General features: G+C 44.6%; 1 protein-coding gene across 3 annotated transcripts in view; it reads right to left on the reverse strand.

The window, feature by feature from the left end:
* The window catches only part of aatkb (apoptosis-associated tyrosine kinase b), a 78,416-nt gene that overhangs the window by 36,314 nt on the left and 14,251 nt on the right, over positions 1-27,851 (reverse strand). Inside the window, exons 1-2 of one of the 3 annotated variants that reach the window (XM_049563228.1) lie at positions 22,141-22,238; positions 6,556-6,689 (exon numbers count right to left, since the gene is read on the reverse strand). In XM_049563228.1, coding sequence (XP_049419185.1) covers positions 6,556-6,689; positions 22,141-22,228 — 222 coding nt within the window. In that variant the 5' untranslated portion in view covers positions 22,229-22,238. Of the gene's footprint in view, positions 1-582; positions 990-6,555; positions 6,690-22,140; positions 22,239-27,851 lie in introns of those variants that run through there. The other 2 variants (XM_049563229.1, XM_049563230.1) reach the window with 2 other exon arrangements.

Genomic DNA, 27,851 nt, shown 5'->3' on the forward strand with positions numbered 1-27,851 from the left:
AGGAGAGCGACAAGGCGTTCCTTGTTTCTCTGCTGCGTTTTAGCTCAGTTTTGCACCACTCGCAGCGTGGTGCAGTGACGTCATGTACGACACGATGACACAGAAGCCTTCGCTTTCTGCTGCAAGAAGAATGAGTGTTCTATCTCTTATGGTTTTTATTTTAGATCGATATGTGAAGGATTAAACAAACAACGATCTCCTGCGGTCATAACAGGGAAATTTAGGCAAAAATTTGGCGCAATACAATGTTTGCACGTAAGATAAGGTAACATAAGGCCAAGACAGGAGGCTTCACTTTCTGCTGCACAAAGAATGAATGCTTACAGTTCTTATTGTAGATCTGTTTTAAAAGGATCATACAAACAACACTGTCCTGCAGCCGTGCACAGGACGTTGGTTTTTAAAGGGTTAAAAATAGAAAAAGCATCAACAGATTTACACACAGGTTTTCACATGGAAATCTGCTCAAAGATTTGATTTCATATGAAGTGATTTCATTCTCAAACTGTCCAGTAACAAACCAAATGCCTCAGCTGGAGCTCTGCTGGTGAAACAACACTCAGTGAACATGTGTCAGCTTACCTGTCCTCAGAGTCCACAGGAAGGGACGGACGGCTCAGCTTCGGCTTCAGCATCTCAACCTCTGCTTCTCACACACACACACTGAAAACCTGCACCCATCACACACCCATCAAGCACCCATCAGGCACCATCAGGCACCCACTGCACCAACAGGAGCGCTGGGTGGTCAGCTGTGTGACGGGCGGCAGGAGGCTGGCGGTGCCAGGAGAAGCTGCTGCAGAAAAAGTCATCATCATTCTGCAGACAGAGTCTCATTGTTGAGTCCAGAGAGGAGCAAGAGGAGGAGGAGGAGGAAGAGGTTTTGTAGCTGACTGACTGACTGCCGAGGAAGGAAGGATGGACGGACAGATGGAGGGAGAGGAAGATGAGGAAGAAGGAGGAGCAGTCTGTCTCCCAGTTCAGTGAACCTGTGGTCATCTCAGAGGGACGGAGAGAAACTGAGCCCCCGCAAAAATGTGAGGCAGAAAAATACAAGTGGGAGGAGGGGGGGGGGGGGGTGCTCACATACTATACATGTGACATCACTCCCTCTCTTCCTCTCTTCTTCTTCTCTCTCCCAGAAGCCCAAGAACATCTGCGGGGCCGTCCCCACAAACACACACACACACAAACACACACACACACACATCTCTGGTTAACACACTGAACATGTGAGGACCGACGGCTCTCATTGCTGACCTCTGAACCTGACCTTCAACTTCAGCTGGCCTTAAACCAACCTTAAACTTAATCCTTAAAAAACCCTTAAAATCTTAACACATTCACCCTGACCTTAAAGCCCTTAATTTTACACCTTAAAAGCCCCTTAAACCTTTTATATCAGAGTTAAGGGGGCTGTTCATGGACTGAGTGATCTTATTACAACTGAATATAATCCTTAAAAACAAACTGTTCACCGAAATGTTGCTTCTGTGTTTTTGTATTCATTATTAACTGTGTTCTGATTTGAGGTTTTTTATGAAAAGAAATCTGAGGTGCTACATTCAGAGATTTAAATGTGCATGAATCCATTTTTGGATGATGAAGTAATTTTACACTGAGCTGCATGTCAGACTCCAGAGAGCAGTGTGCACCATGCAGGTCTGGTGGAAGCAACCGTTAGCTAGCAGCGTCGCACATTAACGCCGTCCTGATGCAACAGTGTTGTTGTGGAAACATTGTGCCCACCCTCCGGTCTCCCCCCAGCTCGTCCTGGTCAGTATGTGGCTCAACTTTGAGCCTTTAGCATTGGTAATAGTGTTAGCTCTGTTAGCACCATTGGCAGTGTTAGCACGGCTAGTGGTGCTAACATGGCTAAAAATGCTAAAGGAATTTTGCAGCTTAAAATGAAGATGCTTACTCACCGCAGCCACCTGGGGGGAGATGGGAAGGTGGCCACCATGTACAGCAGCAACGCCGGGCCAGCACATAGCTACTGTGGCTAACGTTAGCTAACGTTAGCTAACCAGCAGAGACCAGAGGATAGGCAGTGGGCACTATGTTCCCACATGTTCACACAGCGAGCCATTAAAATTTAGTCTATAGATTGAGCTTTTAAATGAGGTGCTATATCTCACTGAGTCAATGGAGTGCTGGACTGAAAGTAAAAGCCTCTTGTATTTCACCTCATTTTATTTATTTATTCATTTATTTTGCTGGTTAGTTTCCTCCGTAACCCCCAAAAATACCACCGAGCTGGTCCTACACAGATTAACCGGGTAATTAAACAAGCAGCAGCTGAACCAGTTTGGCTTCATCTGCCACTGAGCAACTTTCATAGGAATGAACGAGGTCCCGCCTCCAACACTCAGGACTCTTTACACATCCATGGTCTCTCACAGATGTCCGTAAGCTTCCTAGGATGGTGAAGAAATGACCCGCCTCTCTCTGCCTCTGATTGGCTTCCCCTGACATTCTTACCCTAACCCTAATCAGTCTCACTCTTCTAACCTCAACCCAACCAATCCAAGCAATGAAGGCAACGAAGGCAATGAAGGCAACAAGTACTAACCAATCAGAAGGCGAGTAGGGTGAGTCTTTCCTTCACTATCTTAGGAAACACAAATTTACACCCAAAAGGTGTGAAGCTATAGAGGGACCGGATTGTACGTCTGCTGTCCTCTGAGCTGACTCAACTCTCAGCGCGCTCACACCTGAGCCTCGTCCTCATCACGTCGGCAATGGATTCACGCTCACGTTGCCGCGGCGCCCTTTTATCAACACACAGCTTGACCACACCTCAGTATAGCTTTACCCCTACCACCACCCAAATCACTCCAACTACAAGACTTTGGACAAAAACTGATTTTTACTTTAAAAAAGAATTTTTATCATTTTTTAAAGGCAGTGGGTAATGATAATTCTGACACTAAAGCAGAGTCCAAAGCTCCCAGCAGCTCCCAGCAGCTCCCAGCAGCCCCCCCACAGCAGCTGAGAGGATGGTTAGAGGAAGTTTCTCATCTTTCCGACAGCGTCTGTAAAACACAGGGAGCTTTTCTCTCTCGTCTCCTCTTGGAGGGTTTTTTGTGAAACCCCCCTCTTCCTGCTCTGGGAGAGGCTGTGTCTAATTCCAGATGGGGCCCTGAGGCCGGATGCACCGCGGCCTCATGGGTATGCCCTTCCTCACGCCCTCGCGCCCTCTCTCTTCCCCCTTCTCCTACCCTGGCCCCTTTCCTCGGACACACCCTTACAGGTCCGAGCTGGGTGGTCCAACACGCCAAAGACGCAGAGCAGACATGATACAGACTGTGTTTCTGTGATCGGCTGTATGTGAGGAACAGGCGTCCAACACGCACGGTTATAAACAGATAAGGCAGGAAGTTATGTAACACAGCTACAGACACTGCTCTGTGCTTTTGAAGACACTCAGAGAGCGAAAATAGATGAAGGACAGAAAGGTGGAGAGTGAAGAGAGAAGATGGAGATGAACCCAGAGAGACTGATGATTAAACACTGACAAACTTGTTGATCATTTTCTGTCAGTGAAGTAATCAATTAAACGATAGTGCTACACTTTAGTGGCAGACACTGAGTGTTGTGTTACATTCATTCATTCATTTCCTGTATCTGCTGATTCTGTTCAGGGTCAACGGGAGGTGCAGCCTATCCCAACTGACATTGGGTGAGAGGCAGGGTTCACCCTGGACAGGTCACCAGACTATCACACAGAGACAGACAACCATTCACACTCACATTCACACCTACGGACAATTTAGAGTCACCAATTAACCTGCATGTCTTTGGACTGTGGGAGGAAGCTGGAGCACCTGGAGGAAACCCACACTGACACAGGGAGAACATGCAAACTCTGCACAGGAGGGCTCCCACACCCTGGAGTTCAAACCAGGAGCACTCTTGCTGTGAGGCGACGATGCCGCCCAGTAACTAAATATTGTGTTGCAGTGTGTTTTAGTGACCAGTGAAGGTACTCTGTGGAGATTGTGACCACCAGTTGGTATCTTGTGATGAATCTTGAGGACGAATATGTGCACACAGGGTGATGTGACACACATTCCTGCTGACTGAGGAAGGTTGTGATGTAAATGTGTAGTGTGTGCAGGATATACGATACTCCTCAGTTTCAGGCTGTCCAACAGCTGCTGGTGGTGATGTGCCAAAAAATAATGTGCCGGCAAATAGAGGGAAGAAGAAGGATAAGAAGAAGAAGAAAAAAGAAAAAGAAGAAGAAGAAGACAGCTGTGATGTGGATGTAAATAATTCAGGTCACAGTCAAGCTGACCTTTGACCTTTTGACCTTCATTATTTTATCCTGTTAGACATTTGTGTCAAGTTTTGTCATTATTAGTGTATGAATTTGTCAGTTATGGCTAAAAAATTTCTGAGCTCACAGTGACCTTCGACCTTTAACCACCAAAATTTAATCAGTTCATCACTTAATCCAAGTGAATGTTTGTGCCAAAGTGGAAAAAAAATCCCTCAAGGTATTCTTGAGCTATCAAATTCATGAGAATGCAATGAAGCAAGGTCACGGTGATCTTGACCTTTGATCATGGACCACTAAATTGTGATCAGTTCATCCTTAAATCCAAGTGGATGTTTGTGCCATTTTCAAAGAAACTGTCTCAAGACCTGTGATGTTGCATTGTGACAGTGACCTTAAACCTTAACCTTTAACCACCAAAGTGTAATCATTTTACTGCTGAATCCACCTGGATGTTTGTGCCAAAGTTGAAGAAATTCCCCCACAGTGTTCTTGTGATATTGTGTTCAGGAGAATGAGACGAAGGAAGAGAACTCTCCAGTGACGGCTGATGCCGGCACAGAGGTATAAAAATCTACTTTGCAGAAGGACAGAAATACTGTCAGGACGTTTGTGAAGCTGCAGCGTTACACAGAAACACTGAACATAAACAAAACTACATTTGTTTGTTTATTTACAGGAAAATCTCCACAAGGGGACAACTGTAAACCTGGAGGTGAATCAGCACACACACACACACACACACACACACTATCTTTCTCTCTGTCCTATTTTCCGCAGTGTGTGACCCATTTCAGCCTGCAGCTCAGAAACAGGGTCGACATCAACGACACAAGATGGTTGCAAAAACTGCAGACCTCAAAACACAGCCTCCACAAACAGCCTCCACAAACAATCAGCCTCCACAAACTGTCTCCACAAATAAACAGCCTCCACAAACTGTCTCCACAAATAAACAGCCTCCACAAACAGTCTTCACAAACAAACAACCTCCACTAACTGTCTCCACAAACAGCCTCCACAAACAAAGAGCCTCCATAAACAAACAGCCTCCACAAACAATCAGCCTCCACAAACAGCCTCCACTAACTGTCTCCACAAATAAACAACCTTCACAAACAGTCTTCACAAACAAACAACCTCCACTAACTGTCTCCACAAACAGCCTCCACAAACAAAGAGCCTCCATAAACAGTCTCCACAAACAATCAGCCTCCACAAACAAAGAGCCTCCATAAACAAACAGTCTCCACAAACAATCAGCCTCCACAAACAGCCTCCACTAACTGTCTCCACAAATAAACAGCCTCCACAAACAGTCTTCACAAACAAACAGCCTCCACTAACTGTCTCCACAAACAGCCTCCACAAACAAACAGCACCCACAAACAAACAGCCTCTACAAACAAACAATCTCCACAAACAGCCTCCATAAACAAATGGCCTCCATAAACAAACAACCTCCACAAACAATCAGCCTCTACAAACAGCTTCCACAATCAGCCCCCACAAAGAGTCTCTACAGTCTCCACAAACAGCCTCTACAAACAAACAATCTCCACAAACAGCCTCCATAAATGAACAGCCTCCACAAACAAATGGCCTCCATAAACAGAGTCCACAAACAACCAGCCTCTACAAACAGCCTCCATAAACAAACAGCCTCCACAAACAAATAGCCTCTACAAACACAGCATCCACAAACAGACTCCACAAACCAGCCTCTACAAACAGCCTCCATAAACAAACAACCTCCACAAACAAATAGCCTCCACAAACAAATAGCCTCCACAAACAAACAGCCTCCACAAACAACCAGCCTCTACAAACACAGCATCCACAAACAGTCTCCACAAACAGCCTCCACAAACAATCTCCACAAACAGCCTCCATAAACAAACAGCCTCTACAAACAATTAGCCTCCACAAACAGCTTCCACAATCAGCATCCACAAACAGTCAGCCTCCACAAACAGCCTTCATAAACAGCCTCCACAAACAGCTTCCACGAACAAACATGCTCCATAAACAAACAGCCTCCACCTGCTTGTCTGTCTGTGTCCCATCAGCAGCTATAACACTCTGCAGACCTTCTGTCCTCTAATAGAGGTCTAATGAGAGGCTGAGAGGCACGTTTAGGGTTCATTTACAGTAGTGTTGACATGCACAGAGAGTCAGAGTGTGTATCTCTGACTGAATGAGTGAGTGTGTGTGTGTGTGTGTGTGTGTGTGTGTGTATGTATGTGTTGTTGAGCTCAGAGGAGGGGCCCCACCTTGAAGCCGGTTCTGCGTTTCTTGCAGCAGATGCAGGCCAGCATGAGGAAGACGACGGTGAAGAGGCCCGACAGGGAGACAGCCACCACAGCCAGAGACGACGACCAGGACAGCTCGCTCAGCGGGGCGCCATCTGCAGGACACAGAGGTAAAAGCATGTGTGAGCAGTGAGGTTACAACAGTAAAACATTTCCACTGACACATCAGGCTTCTGTGTATCACTGCATTGTGTCTGATGGACTGAACAGTAACTGGTGATCAGACGCCTCCTCAGGAGAATATTTACACTCACATGACATCGTGTTTTGACTCAAATGAAACTTCACAGCTGTATGAGCTGATTCATCACCTGGTATAACAGAGACGTTCTCACATGATGAGGATTCAGAGGATGAAACATACAAACTGTATCACCTCAGAAACACACATCTGCTGCAACAACCTGCTTCATACAAACAAGCCACACCCCCTGAGATCAGCTTCATGTGTGCAGGTGTAACAGAGTTTGCATTGTGTGTAATTCCACTTCCTTTCATTGCTTTAAAGTGACAGTCATGCACTTCTGTAGTTCTGTGGTTATACCTGTGTTATTGGCTCAAAGGCGCCCTCTCTCAGAGGTGGTAGGTAAATGCCACTGCAGGCATTAAAACATGGCCACTTCATGAGAGACGTACCCGCGGTGAGCTGTCGAGCACTGTGTACAAGTGTTGTGTGTTAAGGTCCGTATGTCCACCATATGAAGATATATGCACTGTGAGTTATGGAAATATAACTGGAGAGAGTTAGGAGCGGGTTGTCGAAAGTGCTAAAATGTTCAACTAATGGCATACTGCACTTTATGAAAATAAGATAACGTGCTGTTCTTTGGTAGTGTGCTGCCTGTGAGCTGCCTGTAGTGAGCCAACTGTACGACTGACCCGTACATATCCTGTTTCTGTTCAGAGAATAAATGGCAGTGTGTAAAAAGGACGACACATTATGAGCCTCATTACTGTCTCATTACAGTGAGGCCTAACTGAGGTCGGTTACACATATGTATACATACATATGTATACATGTTGCACATATTTATGTTTTTTCTTTTCAGTGTGGACCTTTTTTTTTTTTTTAACTTTTTTCCTCTCTTTTCTTTTTCATTTTTAATGTAAATAATTCAATAATGTAATTTCTTTTCTTTTTCACTTTTTTTTGCATTTATGACAAGTCAAGATAAGACAAGACAGGACAGGACAGGTGAAGACAAGACAAGGCAGGGCATGGCAAGACAAGACAAGACAAGACAGGACAAGTCAAGACAAGACAAGACAGGACAGGACAGGACAGGTGAAGACAAGACAAGGCAGGGCATGGCAGGGCAAGACAGGACAGGTGAAGACAAGACAGGACAAGTCAAGACAAGACAAGACAAGACAAGACAGGTGAAGACAAGACAAGGCAGGGCATGGCAAGGCAAGACAGGACAAGTCAAGACAAGACAAGACAAGAAAAAACAAGACAAGACAAGACAAAACAAGACAAGACAGGACAGGACAGGATAGGACAGGTGAAGACAAGACAAGGCAGGGCATGGCAAGGCAAGACAGGACAAGACAAGACAATCCTCTGTTCATCCCCCAGCAGGGAAATTTGCATCATTACAGTAGCAGAGAGACAGAGTACAAACAGGAAGTAAAAAAACAAACACAAGAGGTGGAGTTCAGTGTGAGCAGGCAGTAATTACATACAACACAACTGATACAAAAACAAACAGCATCAGTCCGTTATCACAAAAACACAATCAAACAAACAAATGAACAAACAACAACAGACAAAAACTAAACAGTGTAGCTCACACCACATGGAGACAAACAGTCATACAACAGAAATCATATTGGCAGAACAATATTCAAAAACAAACTCAACCACAGCAAGTCGTCAGGAATAAAGGATCCTTGAAGAGAATTTACAAAAGTCACTGTTTTAAATTAGGCTGAATATCTTTTTCACCTCCGCTCAGCTTCAAAAATCTTTTTCCATCAATCTCAGTAACCTTGGTTATACGTGTCATATCCTCCCAAAAGAAACACAATAACAACAAATAAACAGTTATCATAATCCAAAGATCCATGTTACTCCAACAAAAACTGTCCCCACACACGCCCAACGATCCAGATGATCTGAATATTTCGTCCAAACACATCATCACATAGATGCATATCCACCGACAACTGCTGCATCGTTTCAGACATTTATATTTCTCTACATATTATTCATCATCTCTCTGTCCTGCATGTAAACAAACCGAATGGACGATCTCACATTGGAGGCGAGCTCCTGACCTTTTGATTGACACCTCACTGAGCCAATAGGAGCTTCCAATGTTGTTGCTATGGTATCGATAGCCAAGCAGAGCCTGAGCTGAAACAAAGGGCCTCTCTTACATTATAAGGCCCCATAGCCAATCAAAAGCCAGTGATTGGCCTGATGGCTGATGGGTCTTGTAGTCAATGACACTCCTCACCTCCACAGCAGTTTTTTAACCCCTTATTGTCATCATAGATAGTTAGTACAACCAACCTCAGGTCTGAGTTCACAATTTCGTGTACAAGACTTCCCGTGCTGTAATCACAGGCTCACTCACTTCCTTTGCATGCAACACTTTTTTGTGAGTATAATAATTTCATGCATGCACTCCAACATGGAAGCTACTTTAGCTGTTTTACCTCCACACAGCTCTATGACCCACAGCTGAGAGCTGAGTAATAAAATGCAGGCAACCCAAAGACACCCTGAAGGACACTCTGTCTCCACATGTGCTAAGGTATCTGATAAACTCCTCCCGTATGTCCTGGATGCATCATTTTATTTACCTGCACAACAACAAATCTGGTGATGTCCTTCACAGTGAGATGAAATTATAATAATGATACAACACTGAATCCTGATCTCCTGGTCTCTGTGTCTCATTCAGCTGCTCTGAGCTTCATTCTGTGTCACACTGTCATGGTTTCAGTCATCCTCTACATGAGCTGTGTGCACGCTCTCCTCTCCCATCAATAATAGCTTGTTCCCAGTTTTTGGGGCATTTTTCAGCAGTGGATGATTTATGTATTTTTTCTCTCTCGTTCTGCGATGGCTTCTGAAATGCAACGGTTACCAGGGAAACAGATTGGACGGGCAGCCATGCAGGATTGTGTGCAGCTGTAAATCTCTGGCAGTGCTTCCTGCCAGCAGCAGTGCCACCCAGCTCCGCCGCTGATCCTCTGAGAGCTGCTGCCACCGGCTCTCAGCGACTATCAGCCTCTTAGTGTAATTGGACAGAGTGTGAACAGCGTTGTTCATGGGGCCGGCTGGCAGCGTGCAGCGGGACAAGAGAATATTTCTAAAAAAAAAACCATGGACATTTAACAGTTAAATGCAGGATTAGCTGGCCGGCTCAGGGCCCTCTGGAACAGGCTGAGTTCTGCTGAATATTTCACTGGACTGGGCTAAATAAAACCAGGAACAGCGTCTGTAAAAAGCAGCATGTGATGGAGCGGAGTGGGAGGACGGAGTTGAAACAGCCAGCTTGCTAAATCAGTCCATAACCCTTCAGTGCTTTGAAACGCTGCACGAGAGGACCCAGGTTTAATTACTCTGTATTTGTCAGGAGGGTAATTACACAGAGTGGAGACACACTGCAGCTCTGTTGTGGTTTATTTACAAATCCCACCTCTCCCAGCAGCACCAGTGGGAAACAGAGACTGGGGATGCTGCTCAGGGTTAATACCTGAGGAGCTCAGAGCGGCAACGTCCAGCTGCTACAATTAGCATTGTGAGTGTGGCTGCCTCCCCAGAGCCTGACACCAGAAATGACCTCCACCGCCCTCAGTGAAAAGATACAGGTACAGGTAACCTGAGTGTGATCCAGCAAACAATAAGCATTTCTGATTTATGTGATAATTCTGGTGGTTGTCTTTTTTTCATGACAGAACAGCGATGAATGGGTTAAACAAACAGACATTCATTCAGGAGACCCACAGCTCGTTCTCACTCTGAAGTCATCAAATAACATGTTCTCATCCCAGCTCGTCACATACAGTGTCACCACTTTGTCGGTGGACTTTCACATCTACATTTTGTGTGCTCGTTATCGTCCTGCGTCTGCTGTTGATGTTCAGGAACGCCATAACCAACGCTGAGACATCAACTGACACTGACACCTGCTAGCAGCGTATCATAACATCACAAAAGGTGGCTCTTGCCATCAGTGTCTGACGCTGAAGTCACTGACGAAGCAGCGCTTTTTGATGACTTCAGAATGAGAACGGGCTGCAAATATCACCCTCAGCAATTTCAGCGTCAGATGCTTTTTATTTTGAAAGTCAGTGACACAAGTGTAACCTTTGACCCCATGGTCACATTGGTCACTGACGTGGAGGACTCCAGCCATGAAACTTTGCAGCCCAAAGATGAGGTGGCAGCCTACATGGAGTTCAAGACACCCAAGGAGGATCCTTTGGAGGTCTGATGGTGGTGGAAGATGGTATTGAAATGTCTGAAATCTATTAAAAAATGTCTGAAAAGATGGAAAAAAAAATGTCTAAATAATATTATTAAAATGTCTAAAAAAAAATGTTAATTAAATGTCTGAAAAAAAGGATGATAAAATATTTTAAAAATTATAATGCCTAAAAAAACATGGAAAAAAATCCAAAAAATTGTTCATAAAATGTCTGAAAAGATGGAAATAAGATGTCTGAATAATATTATTAAAATATCCAAAAACAATGTTGATAAAATGTCCAAAAAATATTTGAAAAATGACCAAAAATTATGAATAAAATGCCCCAAAGATGTTGATAAAATGTCAGAAAAAATTCTGATAAAACGTCCAAAAAAGTGTTGATGAAATGTCTAAAAAATATTATTATAATGTCTGAAAAAATGTTAATTAAATGTCTGAAAAAAAGATGATAAAATATTTCAAAAATTATAATATCTTTAAAAAAAAATGAAAAAAATCCAAAAAAATTTTGATAAAATATTTGAAAAATATTATTAAAATGTTGGAAAAGGAAAGAGGCATGCTAAATGTTTCCTAACCTGGCAGTGACTGAATGTTTTCACCATCCAGTGAAAGACACGCCTCCTCTGCTGGATTCGGAATTCAAGAACGCAGAACGCAGAACGCAGCTCAATGTAAGTGACTGTAACCTGTGTGTGTTTAATCACAGGTGCGGGTCAGGCCACAGGACTTTTATTAATGGGTATGGGCGGGTGTGGGTTTTCAGATACTGACCTGAGCTGGACTCTGGCCTTCAGTGTCTTAGCTGTCTTATTTTTTTTTATTGAAAACTAGCCTGTACCGTCACCTTCAGTTTGCACCAGTCAGAAAATATTGAGAACTTTTCTACTGAAACATTTAAAACGTATCGATCGAGTTGATCCACATACTCGTGTTGTGAATCCTCTGAGTGAGTCAAAGCAGAGAAATCTGCAGCAGGAAGAAAGACGTTACACCTCCTCTCGTGTCTGAGGAGTACTCGGAGAGGTGAAGTGTAGGCAGGTGTAGAAACAAGCAGAGGAGAGATCATTGAAATATGTATGGGTGCAGGTACAGGTCTGATTTGGACACTCAGCTGAGACGTCATCCGTCCTGTCTTAGTACCAGCTGAGATGAAGACACAGAGCAGACCTGGCTGTTGTGTTTTCCTCCCTGGCTGAGTGAGATCGATGCCATTGACTCCTGATCTTAATGAAATAGAGAGGATTCTCCCTCCTGTTAGCGGTAATGAGTCCAGATCCAAAGAGACAAATGTCTCCTGCTAAAGGACGCTCAGTTCACAGGACATGTCCCCCAGAGAGCTCCATTAACTGCACTTGATAACACACAACACAAAAGCCCATTTACAGTGAGGAAGACTTCTGAGCTGCTGCATCTTTCCTCTCCTTCTACTACTCCATACTGCCAGCCTGAACAGCGAGCAGCTCTCAGCTGCTCAGAGGTGGTAGCCATTTTTAGCCCCCGAGGCAGAGCTGATGACTAAATGATGAAAAGGGAGCGAGCATGAGGAGAGAAGAAAGGCTGTGAGGAGGAAGAGAAGAGGCTGAAGGGCTGTGTACTCTGCAGCATCTCCCCCAGGAGAATCTCTTCAGCACTCGACACAGAAACGCAGCCAGCTGAAGACTCACTAAAGTCTATCTGACATCCTCACGTGTTCGCTCTGCCTTCACAGGGTCGAGTATTTCTGCAGCTTAATGAGTTAGCTGCAGAGTATCTGTGAACACCGACTGCCAGCTTCATCCTGAGCTCCAGATCCTGACAGGTAAACCCTCAGCAGCTGCTCAGCTCTGTGCTGGTCCAACACCACCTGCTGTGCAGCTTCGAGAAGACTACAGCTCAGGTAGACGTAAAGGAATAGTTTGAGCCCATAGTTCATACAGATGCACTCAGAGTTTGACTCTGTGGGCTAAAATGCTTCCCTGCCAAGAGTTACATGAGGAGATCGATACTTCAGTCACGTCTGTGCACTAAATCTGGAGCCAGAACAACACGTTCCCATCCCAGCTCCTTAAATATATCTATCAGTGGACCTGCACGTCTGAATATGACCCGCTACGTATCGTCCTGGATTTGGATGTTCAAATTCTCAAGAAACAAACAGCAGCTCCCAGGTAAAGTTCATCCACCTCCGCCCCCTCCCTACACGGACCTTTACGCTCTTTACAACATAGTAGTGCGCCGGTGTCTGACGCCAACATCACTACCCCAGTTTTTGTTTTTTTCTGCCTCAGTTTATCTTAATATCTTTAATTTTGTCAGAGTAAAAGTCATCAATTTATGTTTACCCTTCTATATGGAGGGGGACAAATATTCCAGATACTGAGGGGGACGTGTCTCCTGCATCCCTCCCCCAAAATCTACATCTACACCCACATATGAACACTGCAACAGCTGGAGAGGCGTGACATGAAACACAATGACATTGGCCTCTCGTGTGACATATAACACACGTGTCAGCAGCTCTTTATAAACAATAACAATGACATCACATGTCAATAACAAATATTTAGCATCCCTGTTATACGGCGGCTGATCTTGTCCTCTGCTCGGAGAGTAAGGAGCTCCTGGACCTTACTGTTTTCACTGTTTGTGGACATTTTCAGCCGCTGCCACGGACGAGGTCACTGTGACTTTTGAGCACCAGAATCTAAACTTTCATCAGGGAGTCCAAACAAACCTTTGTGCCAAATTTGAGGAAATTCCCTCAAGGCGATCTCGACATATCGCATTTATATAATGAAACATATGCAAGATCTCACTGACCTTTGACCTTTAACCACTAAAATCTAATCAGTTCATCGCTGGCTCCAAGTGGACGTTTGTGCAAAATTTAAAGAAGACGTTCTTGAGATGCTGCGTTCACGAGAATAAGACAGAGAACAAAATAAAAGTCCCTCCGCCCACGGCTATCACTGTCATGGAGTCATAAAGAAGGCTTAAAGAGAGCGCTGCTGGGGGCGGGGAGACGCAGAGCGCTCACCTGCAGACATATGTCATACAAACAAAGGTCGACAGTGTTTGTGTGGTTACTGTCAGCGCCAGAGGGGGGAGACAAAGGTTCTGCACTGCAGCTTTAAAAAGAGCAGAGGCACATTTCTTACGAACATCTGTAAAGTCAAATAAACTGATTCTACAAACGCACGTCGGTCCAGTCATGATGACAACGCCTTATTAACACACAGACCCACAGCTCACACAGCTGCTTGTGTCTGTATTTCCTGCCTGTGGCCGTCAGAGGAACCAATCAGAGCTCAGCACAGGTGTGAGTCACCGTGCTGCTTTGGCTCAAACCTGTCAGACAGAACAAAGTGTGGTCTGATACTTAGATCAGAGCTGAGCCTGTCAGCATCATGCCATTAACTCTGCAGCTCCACCAACACATACAGTACAGGTGTGTTTCAGTGTTGATGCTTCGCAGGAAGTTGTTCTGACTCAGCCGTCAGTGATCGCTGCAGGTACTGTGGCTCCGTTCAGATAAACTAACTGCCCATTAAAGAGGAAGTGATGGTGCAGCAGCTGTGATGCAGGAGATCTGAGAAGAGTCAGAGGCAGGACAGTCACAGCTCGGCTCCGCCTCTCCTCCTGTGCACGCCGCTCGTATCCAGCAGCAGGAAGTGGATCCACCCTTCATCAGACTAAAGTCTGAATCTAAAACAGCTGCCAACATTAACACTGATCTGCAAAAACGTACAACGACATTTTCCTCTGGTGACGGAGCTGATGTCAGATGCTAATGTGACCTATCGCCTCGTAAAGGTCTCCATCCCCCTCACATTCATCACAGCTCCGCTCGCTCACACTGTCGCTCCTTCATATGTGCAAATAAACGCCTCACTTCCTGCTAAAATGACTTCCTGAACACCAGTAGACACACAGATCATTTCTGACTGACAGTCAGGTGTCACAGTGTGAGCGCTCAGGTGAGTGATGCGTGCGTCCCTCTGACCTCACACACATTACAGTAACAGCCTGCTGACAGCGCTGACGGGTGTGTGCATGGACATGTGTCTTCTTGATTATCTGACACCGTAAGAAGCAGTCTGACCTTTGGGATGATGTCATACAGCCTTTTTTTTTAAACACCTTCTCTGTGTTTGTGAGTAACGATTAAGACCTGACGGGTACAGAAATAAAAGGACAAAACCTGCCATGTGTTCACACCGAGCTGAAACTGAGCTGCCATCTTTTAAGATTAAAAAATCATGTTTATGCATGAATTGTTATTCTAAGTGTCTGACAACATTATGAAAAGATCCCTACAGAGATAGAGCTTTGTGTTAAAGAGTAAGATCCTTTTTGTTTAATCAGAAACAGCCCTGAAATCACCAAACCCACCAGACTCCATTTAGATAAACAGTCATTTTAGCGTGTACAGAACCAGCTTTGTTTTTACATCTAACTGGTGATTTAAGGGTTAATTTCAAGTAAACCAGAGCTGGTGATTGTTGGAACAGTGGAAAGATGATCTCAGATGGTTTCTCTGAGTTTTACTTTGTTTCTGTCGACTTTGAATGAAGTGTGTTTTATGGTGATAAAATGACTGTTTATTCAAATGGAGTCTGGTGGGTATGGTGACGGTGATTTCAGGGCTGTTTCTGATTAAACAAAAAGGATCTTACTCTTTAACACAAAGCTCTATCTCTGTAGGGATCCTCTCATAATGTCAGTGAGCCTGTCAGTGACAAAAACAAACAAACATCCTTTTGCGTCATAGTGCATCAGTTTTATTAACAGTTGTTCCCATTAGTCACTCAGGGTGTGTTCACCCCCGTAGATTGGGTCATTTGGTCTGCACCGGGGTTCGATTGACGGCTTTCACACCAGCCCAAACAAACTGTACTAACTGCACAAATGGACCTGAATTCATTTTAACCAAACCAAACAGGTTAGATGTGATAGCACCCTCAGACACAAACATATGGATAATAAGGTAGCATCCAAAAAATAATGACGCAATCAGTGAAACTGGCAAAAAACTCTAAAACACTGTGACCATCTCTTAACTTTAATCCCGTCCTGATCATGTCACCTGCAGCTGTCTCACCAGAATCCATGAGAACGCTCCTCTGACACTGTGTGAGGTGTGCACATCGTCACTGCACATTTAAATACCAGTTTATATATGTGAAAAGGCGTACATGTTCATGTTCATGTCGTTTATGCATCTGGTACCTAGTTGCTACTTTTTCACAAAGCCCCGCCCTCCCCTGAGCGCTGTGGGGACACACCTAAAAACATCCTGAACACAGTAAAATGAGAGGGAAAGGGCAGAGATGTGCAGATAAATACAGCACCACACTGTAGGAGAGGAGTCACAGGGATGAGTCAGAGGGGTTACTGCTGTATGAGTCTGCACATCATGCAAATCCTTTAAATGATTCTGTCCCTGAATGTTACACCGACTTCACCCTGAAATCACAGAGATGACCTCACAGCAGAGGGTTGGGATCAGAGTCAGGAGTTAAGGAGCGGATACAATCAACAGCAGCTTCCAGTCACAGTGAAGTGGAGCTACAGTCCCAGCTGGACGAGGACATCTAACTGGCCTACTGTCCTTGTCCCAGTATACAAGCACGGGAGGGGAATCCATTTATTGAGCCAAGTATGTGCGACTCCTCTACGATAGGTGGAGATATGCCCCCTTTCAGCTTGTTAGTATTGGACCTTTTTCCTGTTGACCTATTACGTCACAGACCAAACAATGGACAAACAAGTTAGCTACGGTTAGCTAGCAGCTAACTTAGTCGGACTGAAACAATAACTCCATTTTCTCTGATGAGACAAAACTTCTTCGCTCACAGCCGACTGTCTGAGAAACGCTGGGCTGGTAAAATAAATCTGTGTCCTCTGCAACACTACTGCTGACTCCACACTTCTACCAGGCACCGAGAGAGAGATGAGGACGGGATGACAACAGCAAGAGTCATCAGTTATAAAAAACAACAGGAGGAAGAGGAGGAGGAGGAGGATGGTGACAGGAGGGGAACAGACGGGTGGAGGGAGGGTCAGAGAGGCTGAAACATGTGAACTGCATGGAGCTGATAATCAGTCTGCCGTACATCTGCTGCTGCTGCTGCTCACGAGATGACACACTGGTCATCCTGACAGACAGACAGACAGACAGGCAGGCAGGTAGGCAGACAGACAGACAGACAGACAGGCAGGCGGGCAGGCAGACAGACAGACAGACACTGCGATGCGTGCTTCACGGCAGATCTAAGTGTAAACACAACCAAATGTTGGCTGCGAGCAGCTGCCGGCGGCTCTGACTCAACGACAAGCTGCAAAAAGAATTTTAACAAATCAACTGGTTTCCATGGCGACTGCTTCCCCCCAAAATTCTGCTCAGCCCTCCTGATGCTCACAGACGCTGTGCCAAGACAAAGAACAACTTGTCCCCGACACCAGAGAGGAAATTAACCTGCTACTCGCTCACATTAATAAAAAACAGCCGACTGAGGACCAAACTTTAGGATGAATGTAAACGGCTCTCTGAGCGTCGTCAGTCTCACTCCTGAGGATGATGTCACAGCACGCTGGAATGTTTCTAACATCAGAGCTTACTGGAGTTTCAACTGCAGAAACAAAGTCAACTATCTAAAAGTTTATTAGTGAACATCCCCGTCCTGCAGGCAGCGAGGTCACAATCTGACATCAGTTGTACGTTTCATACGTATCATATCAACATCTCTAAAGAGACGTAGTATCTGAGCTGACTCGGGAGGTGGAGGGGATGGTTGATGGTGTGACACCGCGGAGAGACGCCTGCCAAGCTGCAGGCCGCTGCTCAACACCAACAAACAATGAAGGAAGATGTGTCTTATTGTGTCAATGCTGTGTTTGCATCAGATTTTTTGTCTGTGTAGTGACCCGACGCTGTTTCACCACAAAGATGATGCTGTGAAAATTGTATTTTTACAGAGACATCGCTGACAGGTAGGGGTGGGCGGCTTGATACCAAAACATGGATACTACAAATATTACTTTTTGGTCTTCATCTCCTCTATTTTCTGGCTATATTTCAAAACCCAAACTGTGTAAACAACGCTGCATGAACTTTTCATAAAGTTTCAGTTCAGTGAAATCGAACCTTATTCAAAAGTCCTTCACGGTGAAGACTTTCAAAAACGTAACAGTGTTGACGTGCAGAGACATGTGCACCGTTCTCTCCTCTGAGGCGTCACAGAGAAGACGACATTTAGTACAATGGTGGACGCGACGACGACAGAGCTGCTCTAACCTCCTGCGGTTTACAGGTTAACACAGAAATGTTCAGTTACTCTTTCACTGTATGACGACCAGAGGCGTCAGAACGAGGTGCCGCCTTCAGGAAAAAGCTCACTGAAGGTCATGTTCTGGAGTGACTGGATTGTATCGCCACCTGCTGGTGTGGCATGCCACAGAGGTTTTTTGGTAAAAGAATATTTGTGTGGACAGGATTTTGTTGTGTTATTTTTTTTCTTCTTTTTCGAGAACAAAGGTTTTCAAATTTACGAAGTATGTATTTAGTGTGTGAGAGCAACCCAGTCGCTGAATACCGCCGCCTGGTCAGTGTCAGACACTGATGATAAGAGCCGTCATTTAATGTCAGCATGATGTGCAGCTGATTGCCGTTATTGTTTAACAGCGCTCGGCAGCCTCAGGGGGAAACACAGCAGGAGAACAGTTAAGGAAAAGGGGGCAGAAGTCTGAGTAGGGCGGGTGGGAGGGGTGATGGATGGGTCCAACAACCACCAACTTTTACTCAGGAGGCCGGTGTTCACTTCCTGTTTGAATGTAAAGCCAAACCCTGTTCTTTTTTCCTAAATGTAATCACGTGTGTGTTGTTGAAGGAAAAAAACGTGAATTGGCGGTGTTGCGCTGACGTGGTGCTTTTATTTTGAAAGAGACTGTATGCAAACTGTACATTTCCAATGCATGTACCAGGCTGAAGTTGACATGGCGTCCCAGAACATCAACAACCAACACACCCAGGGTACCTTGGACGTCGTGCGCACGTTTCTCTTCTAAAAACAGGATTCTGCAGCGTCTGCACAGAAAACTGCTGTAGAAGAAGAAGAGGAGCAGATTTGTGACGAAGGATGTAAATGTTGTTTACTCTATATATATACTGGAGGAAACTCTCCTGATGTTACTACACCATCGTGTTCCACCTACGTGTTCGTCCCACAGCTGAGAGCAGACACAGACAGTGTGGGAATCACCACTCAACAGGTAACATCCAAAACTACATGGTTTATATATTTTACAGAGATGCTGATGTCGCGACACGTCAAAGACATTTAGGAGTCCATATAAACACCAGTGAAATTCCACAAGCTATGAAAAAAAAAGCTATGAACCTAAACAGTAACAGGGACTTCCACTGAGGGGACAAATCCATCAGGAGGAGTTTTAAAGCGGCTAACGACGGAGCGGCCGTAACGTTATGAGTTGCTCAGAGGACGTGAGCAGCTTCAGCAAACAGCTGGATGTCCGACAAACAAACAAAAGGAAGTATTAGATTTTTGGCACATGTAATCCAAAGAGAAAATTTGTCTGAACCGAGAGATGCAGATTCTTTGGACAAACAGAACCACGGATATCAGAGCGTCTGAGCAGTCTTCCTGAGCTGTAACCCTTTGACCCAGCCTCCAGAATAAATGTTCAGATTGTGGGTTTCTGTAAATCACAGATATGTTAGTCTGGTGAGATCGTCCTGCTCGCTTTCAGTGGGCGGGACTACTCGCCTTGACTGACAAACTCCTTCAGCCAATCAGAGTAACAAAACTAAAGGAAGAAAATCAATTTGCAGTGTTGTACCAACATAGTGCTTTTATTTTGAAAGGGACTGTATGCAAACTGTATGTTTCCATATGAGCAGGCGGCCCACGTCCTGTAAGCCCATCACACAGGAAGCTGTAACTAACTAAGAGTAGTTAACCATGAAACACATCACATCACCCTGGAGCCGACACATTTCCTCTGCACAGAAACCTCGCACCAATCAGAGAAGAGTTCTCAGGATTACAAGCGTCAGCACCTCTGCTGTCAGGAGTGTGTGTGTGTGTGTGTGTGTGTGTGTTGGAGCAGATACTATTCAGTCCACTGAGCGAAGCCTTGGCTGTGTGTGTGTGTGTGTTTCCACCTGAGGCTCTCACCTCCCTCCAGATGATCCACAAACACATCAGCCTCGTCTGGTTTATTCAGCACACAGATCTCAGATCAGTAAACTCACTGACGTACTCTCAGTCACTGCAGTACGTGCAGTACTGTTACTTGTTTTTCTGCTCCACACTTCAGATAAAGATTTTTCATCCATCCTTTCCCTTTTTCATCCTCTATTTCCTTTCCTTTCTTTCCCCCTTTGCTTCCTCCCCCTTTCCATCTGTACTCATGCTCATGATTAGCTTTTTCTTTTCTCCTCTGACTCCTTCTTGCCTTCCTCCCTTCTGCTTTTTCCTCCATTCCTTTTCTTCTTCAACCAACCTTAAACACTTTAAATCTCCAAGGTTCCAGGTTTTTCTAGCTGCACTTTTCTTCACACTGACTTTATATAACTTATTTTCTTACTGAGAGCATCACGGCCGAAGCGCAGGCTTTAGCCCCTTTTACACTGCCTCTTCAAGGCGGGAATTTCACGCCATTATTCCGCCTCGTCATTCAACGTAAAAGGTACGATCGCAGAACGAGGGGACAGAGTTGTTTCGCCTCTGAGCGGACCACTGAAACAATATCTGTATAAAAAGGACAGCCAGCAGGACAGGACCATAGTCAGGATGGTGTGACGTTTTGATGTGTTATCGGTGTGACCCACCACTGGAGACTTTAAAAGCAGCAGTTAGCAGTCAGCAGCTAACCCAAAGAAAAAAACAGCAGCTGTTAGCAGTTAGCAGCTAACCCAAAGAAGAAAAACAATTAGCAGCTAACTCAAAGGAGAAAGACAGCAGCAGTTAGCAGTGAGCAGCTAACCCAAAGAAAAAAACAGCAGCTGTTAGCAGTTAGCAGCTAACCCAAAGAAGAAAAACAATTAGCAGCTAACTCAAAGGAGAAAGACAGCAGCAGTTAGCAGCTAACCCAAAGAAGAAAAACAGTTAGCAGCTAACTCGAAGAAGAAAAACAGCAGCAGTTAGCAGCTAACCCAAAGAATAAAAACAGTTAGCAGCTAACTCAAAGAAGAAAAACAGCAGCTGTTAGCAGCTAACTCGAAGAAGAAAAACAGCAGCAGTTAGCAGCTAACCCAAAGAAGAAAAACAGTTAGCAGCTAACTCGAAGAAGAAAAACAGCAGCAGTTAGCAGCTAACCCAAAGAAGAAAAACAGTTAGCAGCTAACTCGAAGAAGAAAAACAGCAGCTGTTATCAGCTAACTCGAAGAAGAAAAACAGCAGCAGTTAGCAGCTAACCCAAAGAAGAAAAACTGCAGCTGTTAGCAGTTAGCAGCTAACCCAAAGAAGAAAGAGAGCGGCTGAAAATGTCCACAAACAGTAAAAACAGTGAGGTCCAGGAGCTCCTTACCCTCCAAGCAGAGGACGAGATCAGCCGCCATATAACAAGGACGCTAAATGTGATGTCATTGTTATTGTATACAAAGAGCTGCTGACACATATGTTACTTGTCACACTAGAGGTCGACGCTGTCATGTTACATGTCATGCCTCTTTTGAGTCTGTGATGTCATCATGTTGTCTAACATCACACACTGAAGCCACATGATGCCACTGTCACTGTTTGGTTCTGTGTAGACGGCATACAAAGCTACAGCCACACAGCGGCTCCGTGTGTGTGTGTGTGTGTGTGTGTGTGTGTGCTGTGTTTAAGGTCAGCGGTGGTGCAGCGACATCCCTCCCACTGACCTCCATCACAACAAACATGAATGTCACTCGTCTGTTTGCGGCTCGGCGTCCCAGGGGATGATGGGATTTGCTGCATGTGTTTGTGGGGGGGTTAAGCTCGGTGCATTCGCTGTGTGTGTGTGACAGCACTTTTGTTGTTCTCTGTCACAGAAAGGCGGGCTGCATTGATTCAGCGTCTCTCTTGTAGGATATGGAGGCTCAGTACGATGATACACAAATGTCACTGACCAGTAATTGTCCTAGCAGACGTCCCTCCACAGCCTTGTCTTGTATTCATGGGTTGTGGGAATGTTCTGAAAAATGAGTTCCCGGTCATGTTTCATGGCTCAGCTGCTCCATCTTCTTTGTTTGCTGTCCCTGTCAAGTAGCTGTCCGTTACTCACTCACTCTCAGCAGGAAACGGCATTTCAAAATAGGAGTTCTGTGCTGGAAATTCACTGTACTTCAAAATAAAGTGTGTTTTTTCACAAACTCACGTTGGAGTCGCTGTGGAGCATTCAGGATGGACCCATGACCCACCAGTTGGGAACCACTGGTTCAAACAATTAATTAAATTAATTAAAAAAACATCTTCATTGTAGCGTCCATGTTGTCTCAACATTACGACTTAAAACTGGTGAACGCACCGAAGTCGGAAGAACGACCATCCGAGGCCGGTGGAAGTTTTGACCTGAGTGTGATCAAATCTCTCATTCATTCAGAACCAGTCCTGCACTACGTGTCACTGACGTGCATGTTCACCTGTGCACCTGCTGCTGTACACCTGTACAGCACTTTTTTGCTGCTGGAAGCGAGGTTGATGAGAGCCCGGAGACTCAACCACACCTGCAGTAACAGCAACTGTACTCAGGCACAGCAGTGCTTGAAGCTAAATGCTTACGTCATCGTGCTAATATGGTCACACTGACACTGATAACATGCTGATGCTTAAGTTCATCAGCATGTTATCATAATTAAAATACTGACAAACACGAAGAACGTAGAGCTTCTGTTTGTTTAATAAACATTTACATTTATCATCATTAATATCTTATTATAATTCATCATTATGTTTGTCAGACACATGTTTGAATCCTTCAGATCTGAATCTGTCGTCTCGTTAATATTCAGCAGACAGCCTCAGAGAACAGAATCTTTGTGCTGAGAATATTATTCAGAGTGATTCGTAGTGAACGGCTGACATTTCTGAGGCAGAGCAGGAGCAGGGGATTATTATGGTCTGTGGAGCGTGCAACTCACGTGTAGCACGGCTTCGCTGAGGCGTGAAAAGAAAACAAGCCTTTATGTAGATGTGGAGTCATTGTGTATGCATGCACAGAAACATCTGACTGACTGAGCGCAGGAATGTTGGAACATGTCACGGTTCACCTGAGCGGACCTCAGAGCGTCAACACGTCCCGCTGTCTGTGAGACTCAGCCTAGCGGAGACAATACAGACGGTGGAGCATGGTTTCACTTATCGCTCCACGCTTATTACCTCCTCCACCTCTCCTCCATCTACAACTTCCTCCTCTCCAGAAGGAGCGGCCTCCCTCCTCTCAAAAACTGAAACCTGTTTTCTTTACACTCACTCAAAGGTTTGTGTTTGGTCCTCTGTCTCCACCTCTGTCCCTGTCTCTGTCCCTGTCGTTGTCCCTGTCTCTGTCCCTGTCCCTGTCCCTGTCGTCGTCGCTGTTGCTGTCAGTGTCTCTGTCCCTGTCCCTGTCCCTGTCCTGTTGTCGTCGCTGTGGCTGTCAGTGTCTCTGTCCCTGTCTCTGTCCCTGTCCCTGTCCCTGTCGTCGTCGCTGTGGCTGTCAGTGTCTCTGTCTCTGTCCCTGTGTGTGTGGACAGATCTCTGAGAGACAAGCGAGGCCACTGGAGCAGAATGAATCTCTTCTCCCTGCCGTCTCTCCCCAGCGGCATTCACTACACACGCTCAGATGTGACATCACGTCACAGATGCCACGCTATTACATAACACACACACACACACACACACACACACACACACACACACACACAACCTTCATTAGTTTTCCAAGACTCTCTGCAGTCTCTGGTGTTAAAGCTCCAGTCGTCAACATTTGTAAAATCAACATCAACAACAATTAATGACGAAGTTTAATGTGAAAGACGTCGCTCGTAGCAACCAAGCCAACGGCAAAGTTCCTAAAACTGCAGGTCCTCTAATGCTGGACGACATGATATCAGTGAGTCATAGTAGACCACAACCGACGCCATGTCTGGGACGCCTCACGTCATTCCAACAGTTGTCTTCCACGACTGCTCCCGTCACAGCCGTCACCTTGACCAATAGGAACACAGAGCGATCTGCTGCCGTGGAAACTGTAGGACAACAACAGCCCAGCCTTTAAGATATTTCCTGTAGGGACGTTAGCACACAGAGTAAAAAGGAAACAGCAGAGCACTTTATCAACCCGCTGAGTACTGCCATTAGCATCAAGCTAGCAAACAATGTTCTTTCTTCATAATGGCTAGCGCTAGCTAATGTCTGTGGTGAATTGTTTTGCTTCCAGCTAAGCCCCGCCCACCAAAAAAACATCATACTGTTTACTAACAGTAAAAGGGGATATAAAGGAATCAAATTCACAGATAGTGTCTGGGCTTTTACTCAGCACAGCTGCAGAGGCTACCAGCTGCATTTCTGCTGTAGAAACATGGCGGTGCAACATGGTGACCTCCGTAGACGAGGACCTGCTCCCTGTGTAGATATAAACGTCTCATTCTGAGGTAACGAGAACACAACCATTCTGATTGTCAGCTGATTAAAGAAAACACACTGATTCAATTATATTTACATCCTCCACAGTGGAGCTTCAAGGAGGGCGGTGCAGGTGGAGCTGAGCAGATTTCAGAGTGTGTGTGTGTGACTGCAGTGTTCTCAGCATTAGAACAAGATAAAGTGGAGCTGCCACATGTGACAAACATGACATGTAGACGAGGTCCTTCCTGTCTGATGAGAGGAAGCTGCATCACAGGATGAAGAGGGCTCATCTGACTCTCAGCGTTTCTAATGACAGTCGTCACTGCAGACTCAGACGTGGAGGCATCTCTCCTGTTTTCCTCTGGACATTTGCATAAAAGCATCTTTTAACTAATCAGGCGTGTTCGCCGTCAGACAGCGCCGACCGCAGAGCATCTCTTCACACACCGCGTCGTCTTCTCAACTATTAACGAGAGACGCCGGCCACATTTCTGATATGTGTCTGCCATGATTATGCATGATCACAGGGAGCAGACCATCTCCAAAGTGCCCCCCTGCTGTGCGCCGCGTTTCCAAGCATGGTTGCCATGGAGACAGTTTTAGTATATCAGGCTGCCTGGTTTCAGCGTGTGGCTGTGTGTGAAATGGCTTTATGGTTTTAGGAGCATTGTGTATTTGAGATGCTTTCAGCAGGAAATGGCTCCTGAACCGAGAGCCACCTGTTCAGAGTCAGAGTCGGTGTGACGAGGTGACATGTGATGAACATGTGCACACAGCTTTATGTAACCGTGGCAACCTGATTCAGACTCAGGCGGAGGAGAAATGAGGCATGATGGTATAAGAACAAACAGACTTAATGTATACATGATGAACACAGGACAGGATTCCTTTTTATCTTCACGGCTCAGACGCCTAATTGGTTCATTACATAACCAGTTTGTGTTTGAACTGGGACAGTGCTCAGAGAGCTGGTGCGCTGGGTGTTTGCACACGAGTAGCTGTGCTTCTTATCAAGTGCTGCTCTCTGTGAGTGAAAACATTAAAGCTGTGCTGATCAGTGATTTTATATGAACAATGTATGAAATGTCTGAATGTGTGATGTGAAGAGTTTTTCTCCTGCAGCTCAAAGCGGCTCCACAGAGCACCGAGTTTTTACATCCTGGATCTTTACTGGGTATCCTCTCTCATCAGTACGGCTGCACCGAACCATTCGTTTTTCCTCTGTTAATCCAACAACAGATTTTTTGATAATCTTTAGGCTATTTTGGCCTTTTTAAGGGGTGTAAAAAGCTCTTTAAAAATAGACCTGTATCTAGAGCTGCACAGTTCATTTAAATATTATCAGGACCACAGTGCGGCCAGGTGAAATATTCACATCACAGCAGCTGCAGGTTTTTGATAAAGGTAAAATGTGTCACAGCATAACATTATAAATGAAGCATGGTGGTGCTGCAGAAACGCCCCGGCCTGCAAATCATGTTCTAGACGTCAGGAAACATGTTTGGTAGCAAAAATCACATCATCATCATTTTTCTCAGTGTGGATGATGCAGGACCAGACTCCGCTCCACCCAGCTTGGTCTTGGCAAAGTGCTGGAAACATCAATGAATCCAAAGTGGCAGGAAAGATTTACGCAGACCACCATCTGTGCAATGTTTCACTTTACCGTCGAGCTCTCAGTCTGTTAGAGTTGCATCAGAGCGAACATGAAGCAACAACCGACAGGCGCGTCAAAGGAACCAATCTCCGGCTAATAAATGAAGCTTTGTGTAGGTTCCTGCAAGACATGTAAGTCATACGCCCCTGCTGATTGGATCATTGCTTCTAATCAGTCACACACCAATCACAGCCTGTTCTCACAACAAGGAGCTCCATTTAAATATGGCCTCCTACTTACTGATCCGTGCTGCACCAACGCTGCCACACACCACATGCTGAGCGTCTTCAGAGTGGAGCCATCAGTATAACTGTATTTCTATTTGTTGTAATAAATGGTTAAATCTATGACGAGAGTGTTCCTGACTGAGCTGGCAGGATGCAACACACCTGTGCACAGCCCTGGTGGTGTGTTGCATCCTGCCAATGATCAGACTGAGATTGGTTATATCAGTGTTAATTCTGACAGCTGTTTAAGTCTCAGTCTTGAGATGAAAATGTTTGTTATAGTCAGACTATATACTACAGTCAACTTCTAGTCCCGATGTTTTCTACGTGTGTTCTCTTAAACTGATCCTGTGAGGTTAACTCATGTGTCATAAAAAAGTTTAAGTCAACGAAAAATTCAAAATGTTTTCGTCAAAAAATGTCAAATTTTTAGTTGAAAAAAATTTAAAAAAATGATTTAGTCCACAAAAATTCTAAAAATTTAAGTTGATGAAAATTAGAAGGATTTTAGTTTTTTTCTATTTTAGTTGGAAAGGTGTTTTTTTTAAGTCATATTTTAGTTATTTTTAAAAATTTAATTTAATTTTAGAATTTAATTAAATTCAAAATTCCAAATGTTTTAGTTGAAAATTTAAAACATTTTAGTTGAAAAAAGTTTAAAATGTTAAAGTCAACAAAAATTCAAAAATGTTTTAGTCAGTGAAAATTCAAAATGTCAAAAAATGTCAAAATTTTAGTTGAAAAAAATGAAAAAATAATCTATTCAACAAAAAATTCGAACATATTTAAGTTGACGAAAATGAGGAAGGTTTTAATCGACAATTTCTTTAATTTTTTTCTATTTTAGTTGAAAAAAACTTAAAACATTTTAGTCAATGAAAAATTCCAAACGTTAAACTTTTAGTCATTATGTTTCCATGGTTTATTACCTTCAAACTAATCCAGTGAGGTTAACTCATGGATCGTAAATCAGACTCAAGGTGACAGGTTTAAGGGCTGATTTACGAGCACACACTCACTGATCATCATTTGAAAAGCTCAACATCTCTCTATTTATGCTCTCAACAAATAACTAACGTGAGCCAACTAGGATTTGTCCCCAGGTTCATTGTAAACTCTGACTTATTCATGTGACTGTTAAGAAGCAGAAACATAACGTGTTTCTTCATGTGCAACATGTTAGTCTGGAGGTTTAAACTGGTGTCCTCTCACAGAGTTGGTGATTCAAACTAAGCTTTCATCTCTGTCAGAGAAAACTGATCTGAGTTCAGACTGTTTACTTACAGCACAGCTACACTCACAGATAACTGAGCCTCCTACCTGCCTGTCAAACACCATCAACCCACAAACC

The sequence above is a fragment of the Epinephelus fuscoguttatus genome, linkage group LG20 (genome assembly GCF_011397635.1).
Source record: "Epinephelus fuscoguttatus linkage group LG20, E.fuscoguttatus.final_Chr_v1".
Lineage (NCBI taxonomy): Eukaryota > Metazoa > Chordata > Actinopteri > Perciformes > Serranidae > Epinephelus > Epinephelus fuscoguttatus.